Raw genomic sequence first — 14,919 nt, forward strand, 5'->3', positions numbered from 1 at the left:
ATTTTCTGTTGTTTTGTTACAGAACACACCTACACTCAATAAATGGTCAAAGGAATACCTTGTCTGCGCAGTGCATTCTAACAGATGCCCCCTGGTGGCCACAACTTTGCATCACCAGTACAGTCCATATTAACCAACAAAACAGTCACTGTAGTCTGTAGATATTGGGCGCCTTGTATGAAGTCAACAAAATTTTAGTTAGCCGTCAGTGCACTCCTTCAGTCCAAATCTTTTCTGCCTACCAGTTCGTGACATAACATGATCAGATAGCGACCAGAGATTAGGCAGGCTGATGGATTTACTTAGAATAGTGAGAATTAGTTCAGAACTTTGATTTAAGGCATATGCATGTAATGTATCCACTGCTTACGATAGACATGCATGCATGCAGTTAGCAGAATGCTGGAAAGATAAACGCACAGTTTAGTTGGTTGGGCTAATACTGTTTGTTGGGGTTCAATTCCTTCTGAGGCTATGGAAAGGGTGACATCTGCTGGTCAATTTTAGAAATTGTCGCGGTTGTGCCAAAATATGGTATCTTCACTTTTGGTTATTTGCAAAATGCCACCATTGTTTTTGTTTAATGTGTAGGATTAGAGTATATTAATATTTAATGTTCCACTAAATTAATATAATAAAATAGTTTCATATATAGGGCTGCACGGTGGTGTAGTGGGTAGCACTCTCGCCTCACAGCAAGAGGGTCCTGGGTTCGATTCCCGGGTCGGCCCGGGTTCCTTCTGTGTGGAGTTTGCATGTTCTCCCCGTGTAAGCGTGGGTTCTCTCCGGGTTCTCCGGCTTCCTCCCACAGTCCAAAGACATGCAGGATGGGGATAGGTTGATTGGTGACTCTAAATTGCCCGTAGGTGTGAATGTGAGTGCGAATGGTTGTCTGTCTCTACATGTTGGCCCTGTGATAGACTGGCGACCTGTCCAGGGTGAACCCTGCCTTCGCCCAATGACAGCTGGGATCGGCTCCAGCCCCCCCGCGACCCTGAATACAGGATAAGCGGTAGACAATGGATGGATGGATGGATAGTTTCATATATCATATAGTTCTCCTATCATTGTGAAATACATAGGCTACTAGATAGCATAATGTAATGAAGTGCTTTACAGATAAACAGTTAAGATAAACAGATAAACCATTTTTTTGTCACTTGTTATCTTATTATGAACATTAGTGTGACCTGATATTTTTGTCATCAGAAAATCCTAATGTTTGGGTATTTTTATTGAGCTTTTACTAATGATTTTTTTTTTATTTAAAACATATTCACAGGGTCAATGCTAAAGTTTGTTCAAGGAGCACCACGTCGGCAGGAGGATGAATCGGATGATGTGCAACCCTCTACAAGCAGTGCAACAAGCAGCCAGCTGTTTGTTAAGGTTCGGCTGGTCATTCCCAGTGGTACATCTTTTTTACACATTACTGACTTTAAATCTGTTAATGCTAACAATAGATATATTTATTATTGAACCTCTAGCTGTAGTGAGGTCTCCCATTTAATGTCACAGCTTGATGTGTATTTAATGTCAATTTTAAAAAGAAGTAAAGATTTGAGTGGAATTTTGAAGGTTGTGTGTGTGTGTGTGTGTGTGTGTGTGTGTGTGTGTGTGTGTGTGTGTGTGTGTGTGTGTGTGTGTGTGTGGAGGGGGGGGGATGCTTAGGGTCTCCAAAACCTTAGCAGCGGCCCTGCTGAGGCACATAGTGCACAGAGGTCACCAACTTTCGGCAGAGTCAGTCGCTACAGACCTCCAAACTTCATGTGGCCTTCAGATTATAGCTCAAGAACAGCGTAGAAAGCTTCATGGAATGGGTTTCCATGGCTACCATTTACTTCAGTGGAGTTTGAATGCAGGCCTTTTATTTGTAATTCGGTAACGTTAGATTGTTGCATTGGTGCTTTTGCTCATCGTGAATCATTTAACACCTGTCCCCAGAGGAGAAATGCACTTGTGCACAGCAGGCCAAGCCCGTCATACGAGTTCCAGCACAATGAAGGTCAAACATGCTTAACAAAGGGCCTAAAAATGACAAAGAGTGGCAGGACCAGTTTCTCTGAACAAACAGGATGGAGGCAGGGCCAGAAGAGCCGATGTGTCGACCTCAGAGGAGGGAAACCAGCTAATTGCAGAATGTGGTCGAGCAAACTCTGAAAGAAAGGCGAGACCGTGGATCTTCATGAACTACATATCAATGTGCGACTCCGCTTTTAACAACAGAGGAGTGACAGAAAGGAGGAAGGAGGAAGAGATCCACAGACGGGAAGAAGGTGGAGTTGAGAAAACGCACACAAGAACAAACAGAGAGCACTGATCCCCTGAGCCGGACAAATCACCTGGGGAACACAACGATGAGGAGCTGAACCCGGACAACACTCAGCTGGGAGGATGCCTGAGTGTCTGACTGCGTGAAGGAGGGAAGCATCACTACCAGCACTGAACACTTTCTTTGGGATATAATATACAACTGAAGGAGCTGAGGTAAGGATTTGATGCATTTGTGCGTCTTTTTGGTTTAAGTTGCATAATATATTGTTATGGTGAGCTCATGTGTAGGGATGATAATAGATTTAACCGTGTATCCGTGTAAACCGGTGTTAACCTGCTTCCAGTCTCTGTGTGATGACATGTTTTGTTCTATCTAGCTTTACATTTGCCTTTTGGGCGTGTAGAACAACACCTGTAATCCTGGCTGAGGAAAATGCAGCTGAACTGGTTTAGAGGTCCGACAGGATGGTCACATGGTTGGGTGTCATTTCTCTTCCTATACGCTGCATTAAAGCAGCTCTGACATCACATATACCGTAGAGAGTCTTCAGTTGGAGGATACGTTACATTCACCGGTTGAGGTCCAGCTGTGAGACAGACAGGAGCAACGTTGTGTGCGAAAGAATAACCGAACAAAAGCAATTTGAGGAGGTGAGGAATGTTGTGGTTGCCAGTCGGGCACAGACATCTTCAGCTGCTGGTCTCAGTTACAGGTCCGCTCAGACACCTTCACACACTGGACACCCAGAGTCATGTTACTTTTTTCCAGATTCAGACTGCACCGTCACTTCAGCTGTTGTTTCTGTAAACAGAATATCCTGAAGCTTTACATAACGACTGGAAGCACCAGTACCAGAAAGCTCAGGAATATAAAGTTTGACTAAAGAGTGCATGAACTACTTCATTCATATCTCTCTTTGATTTTTTACAGATGTCTTCATTATCAGAAGCAGACTTCCGCTGCAAGCATGGAGATACTATCTGTGGTAAGATGTTTTTTATCAGCAGATACAGAATGTGATGAATGTAGCCAGTAAGCTGGTCTTTCTAGAGTTAAGTTACTATCAAAGAAACTATCAAGATATGTTGGATTATTTCTCAAGTTGCGGCATTTTTCACCTGGTGAAGCACTCCTTACATTATACCGGTCATTATTTGAGCCTCACTTGAATTATTGTAATATTATTTGGAGTAATACATTTCCGAGTGACCTGGGAAAATTGCTGATCTTGCAGAAAAAAATTATCCGTATCATATCCTGGTCCAGTTTTGATGCCCCCTTTGATCCACTCTTCCGTCGGTATGGCTTTCTGAAAATTATTGAACTCAACATTTTTTATAATGCTTGTACCATGTATTGTGTTGTTAATAGGCTTAACGACAAACTAAGTGAACTGATCACAATTTATTTTCCATCACACGCCTATCAGACTAGGAAAAAGCACCATATCAAAGGGAAAAAACGGAAACTCAAATGTACCAGTTTCAGCATAGTCTGTAAAGGTCCACAGGTATGGAATGACCTTGATAGAGATTTACAAATGTCTCCAACTGTACATGTTTTTAAAAAGAGACTAAGGAGGCACTTGCTGCTACAATATGCTTTAACATGAATCAACGCTGCAATTCATTTCTTTGCCTACATGTAACTTTGACTGTAAGACTGTTTTGTGACTAGACCATTTGGACCTGGTTTAGGGTTTAGGTTAGTATTAGGTTAGGGGAATTATTGTTATTATTATTATAATTATCATTATTATAATAATTATTATTATTATTATTAACATTATTATTATTGTTGTTATTGTTATTGTCATTATTATTATTATATTTGTTGTTGTTGTCGTTATTGTCATTGTATTGGGGCGGGGGGGGGGGGGGGTTGATCGTGATGTCTTTGTCTTGTGGACCCCGGCTGTCTGAAGTATGAGTGCTTGATAGGATAGGCATTCTTTGGGTTTGTCTAGCTATCAAATGTGTTGTATTTGCCCAGTCATTGTGTCTCTGTTTGCAGAGGTCCGTGTGTACGAGCAGGAGGTGATCATCGTGCCCATCTTGCTGCTCGCCAGCTTCCTGGTCACGCTGGTCTTCATCCTCCTGCTGCGCTTCTGTCCAGAGAAGGTCGACCGCATCCATCCGCACACCTCCAAGTTGGCCTCCAAGAGAGTGCTGCATGGCATCGATGGTAAGACAGGAGTTTGTTAGTGGAGGTGGAGCCTCAGTAAATGAAATCACAACGTCACACAAACTGAATTGGCCTTAATCCATCAGGAAGCAGCAGGCTGATTCCACACGTGTACGTTTGTATTGCCGGACATGCAAAATAGATTTGTTCTATTCCTTTTTAATCGCCATACAACTTATCCACATTGGAATCAAAAACATTGAAAACATGAATTACACTGTCGGTACAGATCAACCAATTATAGAGTCATTATGAATTTCTTTGTAGTTAGACTGCAGAGCGACATTCAAGAACCAGAACCACAGAGAGATGAATCGATCTATTGACCTACCCTCATGTAAATGATCTTATAATGATAACGACCCTTTGTCTCCCTCCCTGTCTCTCCTTAACTCTCTGTCCATAGCTCCACCGGGTATCAATGTCCTGGAGCATGAAAGCATCGCTCTGGACATGTCCAGTTCCTACTCCACCTTCAACCCCCCAACCACTTACACCTCCAAAAAGCTCTCCAGGTCTGTGGCCACACCCTCTCCCCCCCTCAACCCACCACCGGAGCCCTTGAAGCCCAGTTTTACTCCCATTGCCCAGCCCAGGGAGTTGCCCCGTCAGAGGCTGCCCGAGTCCTTTAACCTGGTCACCCCCCTGCCTGTTACCTTCTCGCTGCGCGCCGACACCGCTGTGTCCCTCTACAGGGCCCGAATGGAAAACAGGAATGTGGTGCTGCGAGTCCTCAAAGGTGAGATGGAAGTCTATGGAATCTAATGCTCTTCATTGTTTGGGACACGGTTTCTGTGACTGCAGCGTTCCTATCTCACTCTCCACTTCAGATTCCGCTGATGCCACAGAAAGACACAGCTTCCTGGGGTTTGCGTCCTTCCTGGCCCAGCTGGGACCGCATCCCTTCCTGCCAGAGCTTCTTGGTGTGGTCTCACTTCGAGCTCCTCTGGTTACGGTCGTGGAAGAGCTTGAGAACAGAGACCTGCTCAGCTTCCTGTGGAGATGCAGACAGGTAGATTATTCACAGAGGAAATACTGCTGTCATGTGTGTGTTCACTCACTTCAGATATACAAATCAGATATAGCATTTATTTATTTTATTTTTTTGCTTTTTCTTTTCAGGAACCTGTGGATCCTCCATGTGAGATGACTGAGAGACGAATATTTACCATGGCCAAACAGGTGGCCTCGGCGCTGGTCAGTACTCTGGCAAACATGTCCTCACCTTTTAGACCACATACTTGACTTTCAAATCCCTGACATGCACCAACCCTGACTTTCCCTCCAGTACTCCTTTATCACACATGCTAAGATGGCCTGGTTCACCCAACCACACAAATGTGAACCTCCTGGTGGGAAACAGGGAAACTCATGGAGTCACTAGTCAGTATGATTCATCCTATGGGGACAATGAATCTATACAATGGCAATCAGCCCAATAGTTTGCTGGACCAACCCACCAACAGATCAACAGATGGACTCACCGTCTCTAGAGCTGCTTGCATAGCTAAATAATGACTAATATTTTATTAAACACTTTTAAGCCATTAACTATTGAGATTCCTCTTCATGCTTTAAATCACTGGATCCGTCCCAGCATAAATACTGAACTGAAGGTGCTTTCTGTGAGGTTTCAGGAGGACCTTTACATATTAACTTCATGTCAACAGTGGTGACTGAACTGACGTGTTTAATCCTGAGACGCCCCCTCATCTGTCGTTTCCCAAACAGGAGTTCCTTCACAACAAGGATCTTCTCCACGGAAACATTCGTGCCCGTAGCGTTCTGGTCACCAAGGAGTTCACTGCCAAGCTTTGGGGCCTGCATGGGGTGTACACGAGGAAGAGCCAGGACACCACCAGAGAGGATCCCAGCATGAAGAAATGGCAGGCGCCGGAGATGTTGGCCAAGAGACCTGCCAGTCAGAGCGCCGACATGTGAGTGTTTGTGTTTTCATCCCTGGTGTTGTCTGTTCTTCACGTCCTCCAACACAGAGGCTGCAGCATGGAAACAAAGACATTTATTAAATGCTGAGTATATTATTAAGACCATTCATTTGACCCTTATTTGCCTCTGTGTTCCCCTCCAGCTGGTCATTTGGCATCTTACTGTATGAAATGGCAACTTTGGGTAAGTAGAGTAAATGAGGACCATTTAGAGTTTTAATGTTACCATACATACAGTATCTCTGGTTCATAGCTAATGCAAACCCATAAACAGACTACTTTATAGTGGTATTGAATGCTAACATGATTTATTTGTTTTTTTCTTCATACTTACTTCTCCTCCCTTCTCTCCAGGTGAAGCTCCGTTTGCAGAAATCTCAGTAAACGAGCTTCTACAGTTTCATCAACGCGGGAAAAGTTTGAAAAAACCTTCCAACTGTTCCAACACGCTGTAAGTACGCTGCAGATGAAACACACAACCAGCCCTGAAGCAGATTACCATTTCCCTCTTTAACAACTGCGCTGTAACTCTCTCTGTGTCTCTGTCAGGTACTCCATCATTAAAGGTTGCTGCCAGTGGAAGGATCAAGATCGACCCTCTCTGGCCGAGGTGAGCCGCAAGATCCGCTCAGGAGAGAAAAGTGCTTCTGACAAAGTCCTCAAGGTGTCTGGGACAGTAAACATGGAGCAGTACCTGCAGGAAGCAGGATTCGGGGAAGCCAACAGCTACACAGTTTTCTGATCGCTGCCTGTGCCAGCAAAATAAATTGCACTATTCTCCCCAACGGTACCCCGATGCTGCACTTGTACAAACTATTTCTCTGCGGTGCAGGAAAGTGTTTCAACCTCTGTTTACGAGCGCTTTGGGCACGGAAATTTAATTTAACTTTGTTATGTATTGTACTTCTGATTTGGAGACAAGAAAAACTGTATGGTAAGTAAGTTGTTTTCTTCTGTGAACCTCATGAATGTCTTTTACTACCTTAATCTTTGAGGTTCAGTTGGGGAAACACAGCCAGTAATGTTGTTGTCGTATACTTTAAGATTTGTAAACTTGACCAATGAACAGCCGCTGCATCCGGAACTCGTAGTCGATACTGTCGATTAATGACGGTTTACAGATCTTGTCTGAGCAAATGTATATTAACCGATGTGGTACGTCATTACCACATTTTTGTATGAATCCATATTTGGAAGTTCTGGAAATGAAGGGCACATAAAAGTATTTATGCTATTATTACACTGTTATAACACTCAATGGTTTTTCTATAAGCAAGATGTTCATGTAAACATCTAAGATGAAGAAAGGAGCACAAACTGTTTACACAAATTTATATGTGAATAAAGATTTTACCGCAAGTTCTATAATTATCGTTTTCCTTTTCAACTGGACATCATCAGATAAGCATACACACACAGAGGGCCAGTAACAGGTATTGTTTATTGGTAGTACTGCATACATGTACACAGAGCACTTCCTTCAGCCTTGAGAACCGCAAGGAATACCTATTTTCAGGTAGTTAAGTTGATTAAAGCTACTAAGACTATATCATATCCATGAAAAAATATTTTTGATTGTAGTACAAAATGGAAAAGATACAAAACTAAAGTTTTAATTAATAACTGGTAAAAATGAACTAATTCAAATACAAGGCGCTTTGAGTGTCTTTAGCTCGGTGTGATTGGAGCCTCTATTGTGAAGAGAACAAAGAACAACTAAAAAGACTAAAATATATAAATGAAGTGGACTGACGTGGACACCACTCCAAATCATGTCCCTAAAGTTAAAAGCACAGCTTGAAATACAGCAAGAAGGCAACGTTGTTGGTTTGTTTAACCCAGCGGGTTAGCTGTCCTAGTTAGAGTCCTATCATCGGTTACTGCAGGCTGAGTATACAAAAGGCTTCTTACTCACAGCGACAGAAAAAACACACAACAAGGATACTTCAGACTTCCCATGTTCACCACTCACACGTAACAGTACATAGGGAACATCTGATAGAACGTTTTTGCACATTCAATGTCCAGAAAGTAAACCGCCCACCCCTGTCTCCACCTGACTGAGGGTGCACCATTGTTTTTTGTAAAAAAAAAGAAGAAGAAAAAAAGCACCCCTCACTGTCCCCATAGGTCTTAGTCTTTTTAACTTCTTACTAAAAGAAGATCAGGTCCAGGTATTAATTCCAGTGGGGGGTCATCAGTGAGAAAGCGATCCTAACGTCTCTCTATAGAAGTCACTGCATCACTCACGCAGGGTGTTGATGGAGGCACAGATCTTGAGAGCAGGACCCAGCTTGATATTCATGGTGGAGATGAGATGGTCCTCTCGCAGGAGCATCAGAGCCTGTCCATCGATTTCCTGTGACAGAAACTGGGCAGCCAACTCCTCACAGCCTGGACACCGCCGGACAGGAAGACAGAATTAGTAGAAAAAGACGACACGAGACATGGCTACTGCTTACAACACTGTTGTCCAATCACTGAACACTAACCTTGGAGTGAAGAGATAAACCTGCAGACCTCTTCCACACTCCATTGGGCAGGAGTTGCTGAGAGAAAGTTCGCCCCCTCTAGTGGGAGGCTACCAGGAGCTGAGCTGTCAGACGGAGGAGCGCTGCGCTCGGCTCTCGAGCAGGAGCGCGAGGAGCTCGGGGACAGTGACGGAGAATCGTCCTCCTCTTCCTCCCCGTCGCTGGATATATCCTCCGAGCGACTGGATTCAGAGTGACACTATGAGTGGAGATACAAAAGCCAATGATAAAACTTCAAATAGTAAGATTATATTTTTCAAGACATTTCATGAAAAGCCCAAACCAAATGTGTTAGTCTGACTGTGTACTTTCTCAAGCCATTCACTCTCCCCTTAATGAAGACAATTGCAAGTATACGGTTCTCAGGAGGAAACTGAGCTTCTCATCCTTTGACCTCCAGATCTCACCTTAACAGGCAGATGCCTGCTTGATATTTTATTGCAGGTGCTATTAGAACGGCTCCTGCGAGAGGGACCCCTTCGTCGAGCAGCGCTCTCAGTGGGTGCTGGTGGTGGTGCCAGCCCTGATGCACTCCTCCCTCTGCTCGTCTTGAAGTGTTGGCTGCAGCTCACATTATACCTGCGGATCCGGGAACAATGAATCGGGAAGACAATTCTTAGATTTTTGTTCACTTTTGAGTTTTTTACTTTTTATGTATGTACAACATTAGATATGTACAACATCAACAAACATTAAACCAAACGATATGGGGAGCTGAAGTAAATCATACCTCTTTGCACAAGTATTTGAACAGAACCTCTTTGATCCTCTGAACTGGCTGGCTGGGGCGAGGCTTAAACAGTACTCACACTTTAACACTGAAAAGGAACAGATTAAACAATGCTACTAATTAAGGAAAAATGAATACATACAGATTCATGGTAATATAGTTGATGGTTAAAAAACACATACATGCAGGTCCATTGTCCGAGCGGCCAACCAGGGCAAAATCTCTGTCTTTGAGGAGTCCAGCAACCTGTCACATCAAAAACAAGCTCGTCAGTAAGGAACTTGTCCGCATGGAAAGGTGCATCGCCAGTGTATTTCAAATAAGAGATTTGATTTAATGTGAAATCTACATCATCATAGTTGTGCACACTGACGGGAAAGGGCTCTGCTCCCTCCTGGATGACAAAGCCCTCTATGAGGTGGGTGAGGACTTGAGGTTTGACCACTGCCTGGGGAACAGGCGCTCTGTCTTTGTCCCCATGCCCGACTCTTGACAGGGGCAAGGACAGAGTGGGAGGAGATGAGAAGGCAGCTGCTACAGGAGGAGCTAGGGAGGAACAAAAGAAAAAGGGAAAATGAGCTTTCAACCAGATTGCTATACTTACAATTACTTTTATTGTAAATCATTGCTACAAATAATCTAGGCTTGATTTGGAGATGACAAATTGACATACCCGAGTCCTTTGCAGGGGCAGGGGATAGGGGAGGAGCAGCGTCTTTCAGGGGTGCAAAGTCTGAGGATTCTGTCACCATCTCATTTGGTGCATCACAGTCAGATTTTCTCTTCAGAGAGCCAATGGCAGGCTTAATCTGGTGGTATGTGGGGGAAAAAGTTATGGTTCCTGACAGTACTGATAGCTATCCTTACAAGTAACCAAAGAGTATCAGTGTCACCAAGCATGTCCTTTCAGCAGTTGATCTTACCATAGCACTGTTGTTGGAGACTGTGTTAACATTTCCAGCAGCTGGACCTTCCTGGGCCATGTTGCTTCGTGCCTGTGCCAAGGCCACAGCCTGAGTGTTTCCTGTTAAGCCCTGCCTGGCTCCCACAAGCTGCACAGGGATGTGGGGACTGTTGTGCTGGCTGTTGCTAGGTGGCGCTGGCAGAATGTGAGGTGGGTGTCGAGGAGGCAGCTGCACAGGTAAACGGTGTCCCTGAGCTGTTTTGGGCTGGATTGGCACAGGTCCTTTTTCTGCAGTAGTGCTGGTTTGTTGTAGGGGCTGCACCACCAGAGTCTGCGTGTTAACGTTGGCTTTTTGGGTCATTGAGCCAATGGAGTAGCCCTGGGTGGTGGTAGTAACATTTGTGGTGGGCACCAGGATGACGGGGGAAGCAGAAGAGGACAGGAGGAGTTGGGAAAGAGGGAGTGCTTGAGAGGAGGCGGAGGAAGGAGCTACAGAAGCAGCAGGGGTACCAGTCTTTACAGTCATGGTGTTGGCAGTGGACTGCTGGGTAAAGTTGGGTTTGGCCATTTGTTGGTGCTGTTGTGGTTGCACTTGTTGCTGCTGAGCTGTTTGGGTGAAAGTCTGCTGCTGACTGAGAGGAAAGCCAGAAACATCTTTCCTCTCGGGAAGCTCAGACTTGACGGAAACTGCTCTGGGAGTGGAAGTGCAATGGAGGGCCAGATTCTGCACCTAGAATATAAAGAAAGGAAGGGGTTGTGGGAAAATGCATTTGAGAAAAAGTAGCAGGAATGTGCTTGGTGGAGTCAAATACTCCTCCCATGACATTTAATCATATCTCTTAAAATATCCCACATTTAAGAGTGTATGACTTTAAATAGCTCAGACTTCAGGTGTTACTCAAACCTGATCATTGTCAGACTGGGCACTGGTAGGACCGACTTCATGCTGTTGCTGCTGCTGCTGTTGTTGCTGGTGCTGTTGCTGTTGGTGCTGCTGGTGTTGTTGTTGTTGTTGTTGTTGCTGTTGCTGTGGCTGCTGCTGCTGCTGTGTCTGGGCAACTGTTGCTACAGTAGCTGTTGCTGTACCACCAGGCATGAAGATGAGCTGAGAGGCAAGGGGAGCCCTGAGAGAGCGGTTGACCTACATGAGGAGCAAGACAGTCAATCTTGTAAAAAACAAGTATTTCAGTGAATGACTCCTTAAAGACCTTTTTGGTAATAAGTGAAGGCACTTTGAAAGGCACTTCCAAGTGATTATGCAGTATTGCTGCATCTGTGTGAACCAAGCATCAGTAAGCTTTCGCAAACAGAATAAATTAATATTATGTCATAAGGATTAGTGACACATACAAGCTCAATATGCCTTCAGTAAATTGATTAATACTCAAAGATGGACATAGTGCACCATGATTTTTTAACTTACCCTAAGATACATTTGCCCCTGTCCTGCAGAATTTCCACCCAGCAACACTGACTGGTTAAGAGCTGTTGTTGTTGCAGAGGTGGCTGGACCATGGGCACGGGGATTGGTCATGGTCCCTCCTGCAGATGTGGTGCTTAGGTTGACCTGGGAGGAACAGAAAATTATGTTATTTCTATCATCCCTACCTTATAATAATTTAAAAAAAAACTAGCTGGGTAATTCATAATTCAAACAACTTACAACAAAACTTACAGTGGTGTTTGCCTGGGACATGCTGTTGCTTGGAGTGTTGGACTGACGACTTGCTGCAAGCGTGGCCTGGTTTAAGGTGAGAAAGGGGTGAAAGGATTCTGTTTATCATATTTTTTGTACTGACCGCATTGTCCTGTCATAATTCTAGTTACCTGTTGCACGGCAGCCAAGTTGTGGAGTTGGGCACTATTGATCTGCTGCTGCAGCATGAGCTGCTGGAAGTACTGAGCTGCATTCGGCTGTCTTTGTAGTGCTTGAAGAGCCTACACACACACACACACACACACACACACACACACACACACACACACACACACACACACACACACACACACACACACACACAAAGAGAGGTTGCTTAAACCCGTCCATAAGCTGTTGTATTTATATATTTTTTTATCAATTCACGATAACAAACTGTAGTCCTTTCATCACATCCATGCAGTTGTGTGTGCACACCTGTACAGCCTGTCTCTCATATAAAGACATGTGTGCTATCTGGGGTGCACGAGAGTTCCCACTTGTCTGAGAATTTCCACTGGCGCCGCCTGCATTCTGGTCCTCGCCTGCATCCATGTTTGCTGCTCAAAACACAGAAATTATGACCAATTGCTTTTGTTGTATACACAATAAATATTATTATTAATGCACAATTTCTTAACTGTAAATGCCTTGGCCTGAAGTTGTTGAACATGTAATCTGGCATTCTTTACTGGGGACACTTTAATAAAGGCACATATGAAAACTTAAATACTGAGTTCCAAGCTTATGTATACTACAACAAAACTCGGTGTGAATTCAGTACGTTTCAAATGTCTAACAAACACGTCTAACAAAAAGGAAGACCGTCTAGAAACACAGCCGAGTAGTCAACATGTCCAGTACTTTGCTTGGTTTCAATGGAGGTACGTTCACTGAGGTTTATTCTGGCAGAGGATCCAAAAATCACAGCTTGACACACCCGTACACAAACAGTATTATCAGCCAGCCTTACTTATGAGCCTTCCAGACGTCACTGCTGCACCACTGACGGTGGCAGGCGTGGGCATGGAGGTGTTTACATTAGCAGACCAGTTGTCAACATAATGGATGAACGCGAGAGGAAGAACAACATGGAGGAAAGCTCAAAACACCAAGTTATAAAGAAGCTAGCCACAATGGACCAGAGGCCAGTTAGCTAACCGATCTCGAAACAAACGTCTGCCACAACATAACTAAAACACATTAACATTAAGTGAAAGCGATAAAGCAGTCAACGGCTGGTCCTAACACTCGCTAGTAGAAAAGGTGGAGCGTTAGTTGCAGAAATGCTAACTAACTAGCAACGTTAGCTGTTTACTGCAAGCAGAAAGCTAGCATCTACCTGGCTATCAGTCGTGCAAAAATTATAAGTTGAGAAAGTTGAGTGTGTTTCGGTGTGCTTATGTGTTTACCTTTCCTTTGTATTCTGTCCTTTTCGCACCCAAATGTACTCAAGTGTATATTGAGATTTTGGTTTGAATTGCAAACAACGATAACCCCTTTCAGGCGTTTTGCCTCCAACGAAGCCCCGCCCCTTACAACTCGCTTTCTTCTTCTTCTTCTTCCTCTTCTTGTTTTCCTCCTCCTCCTTCTTCTTCTTTGTGTGTGACGGCTGGAAAACCAACGTTACAAAAGAAACAAACACACCGCCACCTTCTGTATTGGCGTGTGTAGATCCCATACATACGCACGCGTAGATAAAACGTAATTTGTTTCTTTTATTATATATAAGATGGGTGTTCAATCAAAGTACACTAATATGGAAAGCTCTAATGTGGAAAAAGAAAGAAACTAGTTGTGCCTTGTTAAATTGTTCACTATTGTGAAGAAAAGGGAAGAAACAGTTGATGCCTCGTGAAAAAAAGTTTATTTTCACAGAAGGACTGTAATGTATATCTGTAATTTATAAATGAATGTTGTATAATGTATACATTAATGTAAATAAAAAATGTATAAATCAATGTCAATCAAATGTATTCATTAATGGATATATATTTCTAAATCAATGTATATGTAATTCATAAATGCAATATGAATGAATACATAATGGCAATAATAATATAAAAAGACAGTGGTGGTAGTACTTTCAGTTTACTGATGGGGTTCGACTCCCTGTAGTGTCCTGCTTATTATTATTATTGTTATTATAATTACGCTGGGCTCACACAAACTTATAGAAGAGAAACTACAACAAGAATATCGATCTCATCACGCTAGTATCGATCCAATACCGTCACCTTGGTATGATACTATCGATATTTGGATTGATCCGCCCACCCCTAACGACGGCTGTTAGTGCAGGTCGTGTCACTCGACTCATTGGGAGAAAACAAATCCCGTAACGTTTAATTGGACCTCAACATCGATGTTCGTCGTTCATTTCACACAAGCTGAACTAATTCACGTTCAAGATTTACAAATGTGTTGCGTTCAGTTCAAAGTTCACAGAAAAATTAACGTGTTCAAAGAACGCGTTCCTTTGAACTCGTTCATGCACAACACTGAGGCTTGCTATACTTTACTATTTACCTACTACAAACTGTCTTTATGCATTGGTTATTCAAATTATGAGAACAATAGCAATTGTGTTTCTTAATTTGCTTGAAATATATAGTATTTTCTATCTTAAGAAAAATCATAAATTGTTTCATGG

The 14,919-nt window shown here is 43.4% G+C and overlaps 2 protein-coding genes across 3 annotated transcripts; one reads left to right on the forward strand and one right to left on the reverse strand.

Annotated features, from left to right (window-relative positions):
- Positions 1–2,279: 2,279 nt before the first annotated feature.
- styk1b (serine/threonine/tyrosine kinase 1b) lies at positions 2,280–7,742 on the forward strand. Its single transcript, XM_084027598.1, has 10 exons — positions 2,280–2,487; positions 3,206–3,260; positions 4,289–4,459; positions 4,866–5,198; positions 5,290–5,471; positions 5,582–5,656; positions 6,191–6,396; positions 6,549–6,589; positions 6,760–6,856; positions 6,955–7,742. The coding sequence occupies exons 2-10, from the start codon at positions 3,206–3,208 to the stop codon at positions 7,145–7,147; spliced, it is 1,353 nt and encodes a 450-aa protein (XP_083883724.1). The 5' UTR covers positions 2,280–2,487; the 3' UTR covers positions 7,148–7,742.
- Positions 7,743–8,496: 754 nt separating this feature from the next.
- On the reverse strand, positions 8,497–13,813 carry phc1 (polyhomeotic homolog 1). 2 transcript variants are annotated; one of them, XM_084027584.1, is made up of 14 exons: positions 13,679–13,813; positions 12,705–12,826; positions 12,398–12,508; positions 12,246–12,311; positions 11,994–12,137; positions 11,475–11,711; positions 10,590–11,300; positions 10,340–10,475; positions 10,040–10,212; positions 9,849–9,912; positions 9,667–9,754; positions 9,344–9,515; positions 8,898–9,135; positions 8,497–8,799 (listed from the first exon to the last, which is right to left on the reverse strand). In XM_084027584.1, the coding sequence occupies exons 2-14, from the start codon at positions 12,819–12,821 to the stop codon at positions 8,648–8,650; spliced, it is 2,409 nt and encodes an 802-aa protein (XP_083883710.1). In that variant the 5' UTR covers positions 12,822–12,826; positions 13,679–13,813; the 3' UTR covers positions 8,497–8,647. The 2 variants fall into 2 exon arrangements, with proteins under 2 accessions (XP_083883710.1, XP_083883709.1); XM_084027583.1 differs by having other exon boundaries at positions 10,016–10,212.
- Positions 13,814–14,919: the final 1,106 nt, after the last annotated feature.

This window comes from Eutrigla gurnardus, assembly GCF_963514095.1.
Source record: "Eutrigla gurnardus genome assembly, chromosome: 14".
Lineage (NCBI taxonomy): Eukaryota > Metazoa > Chordata > Actinopteri > Perciformes > Triglidae > Eutrigla > Eutrigla gurnardus.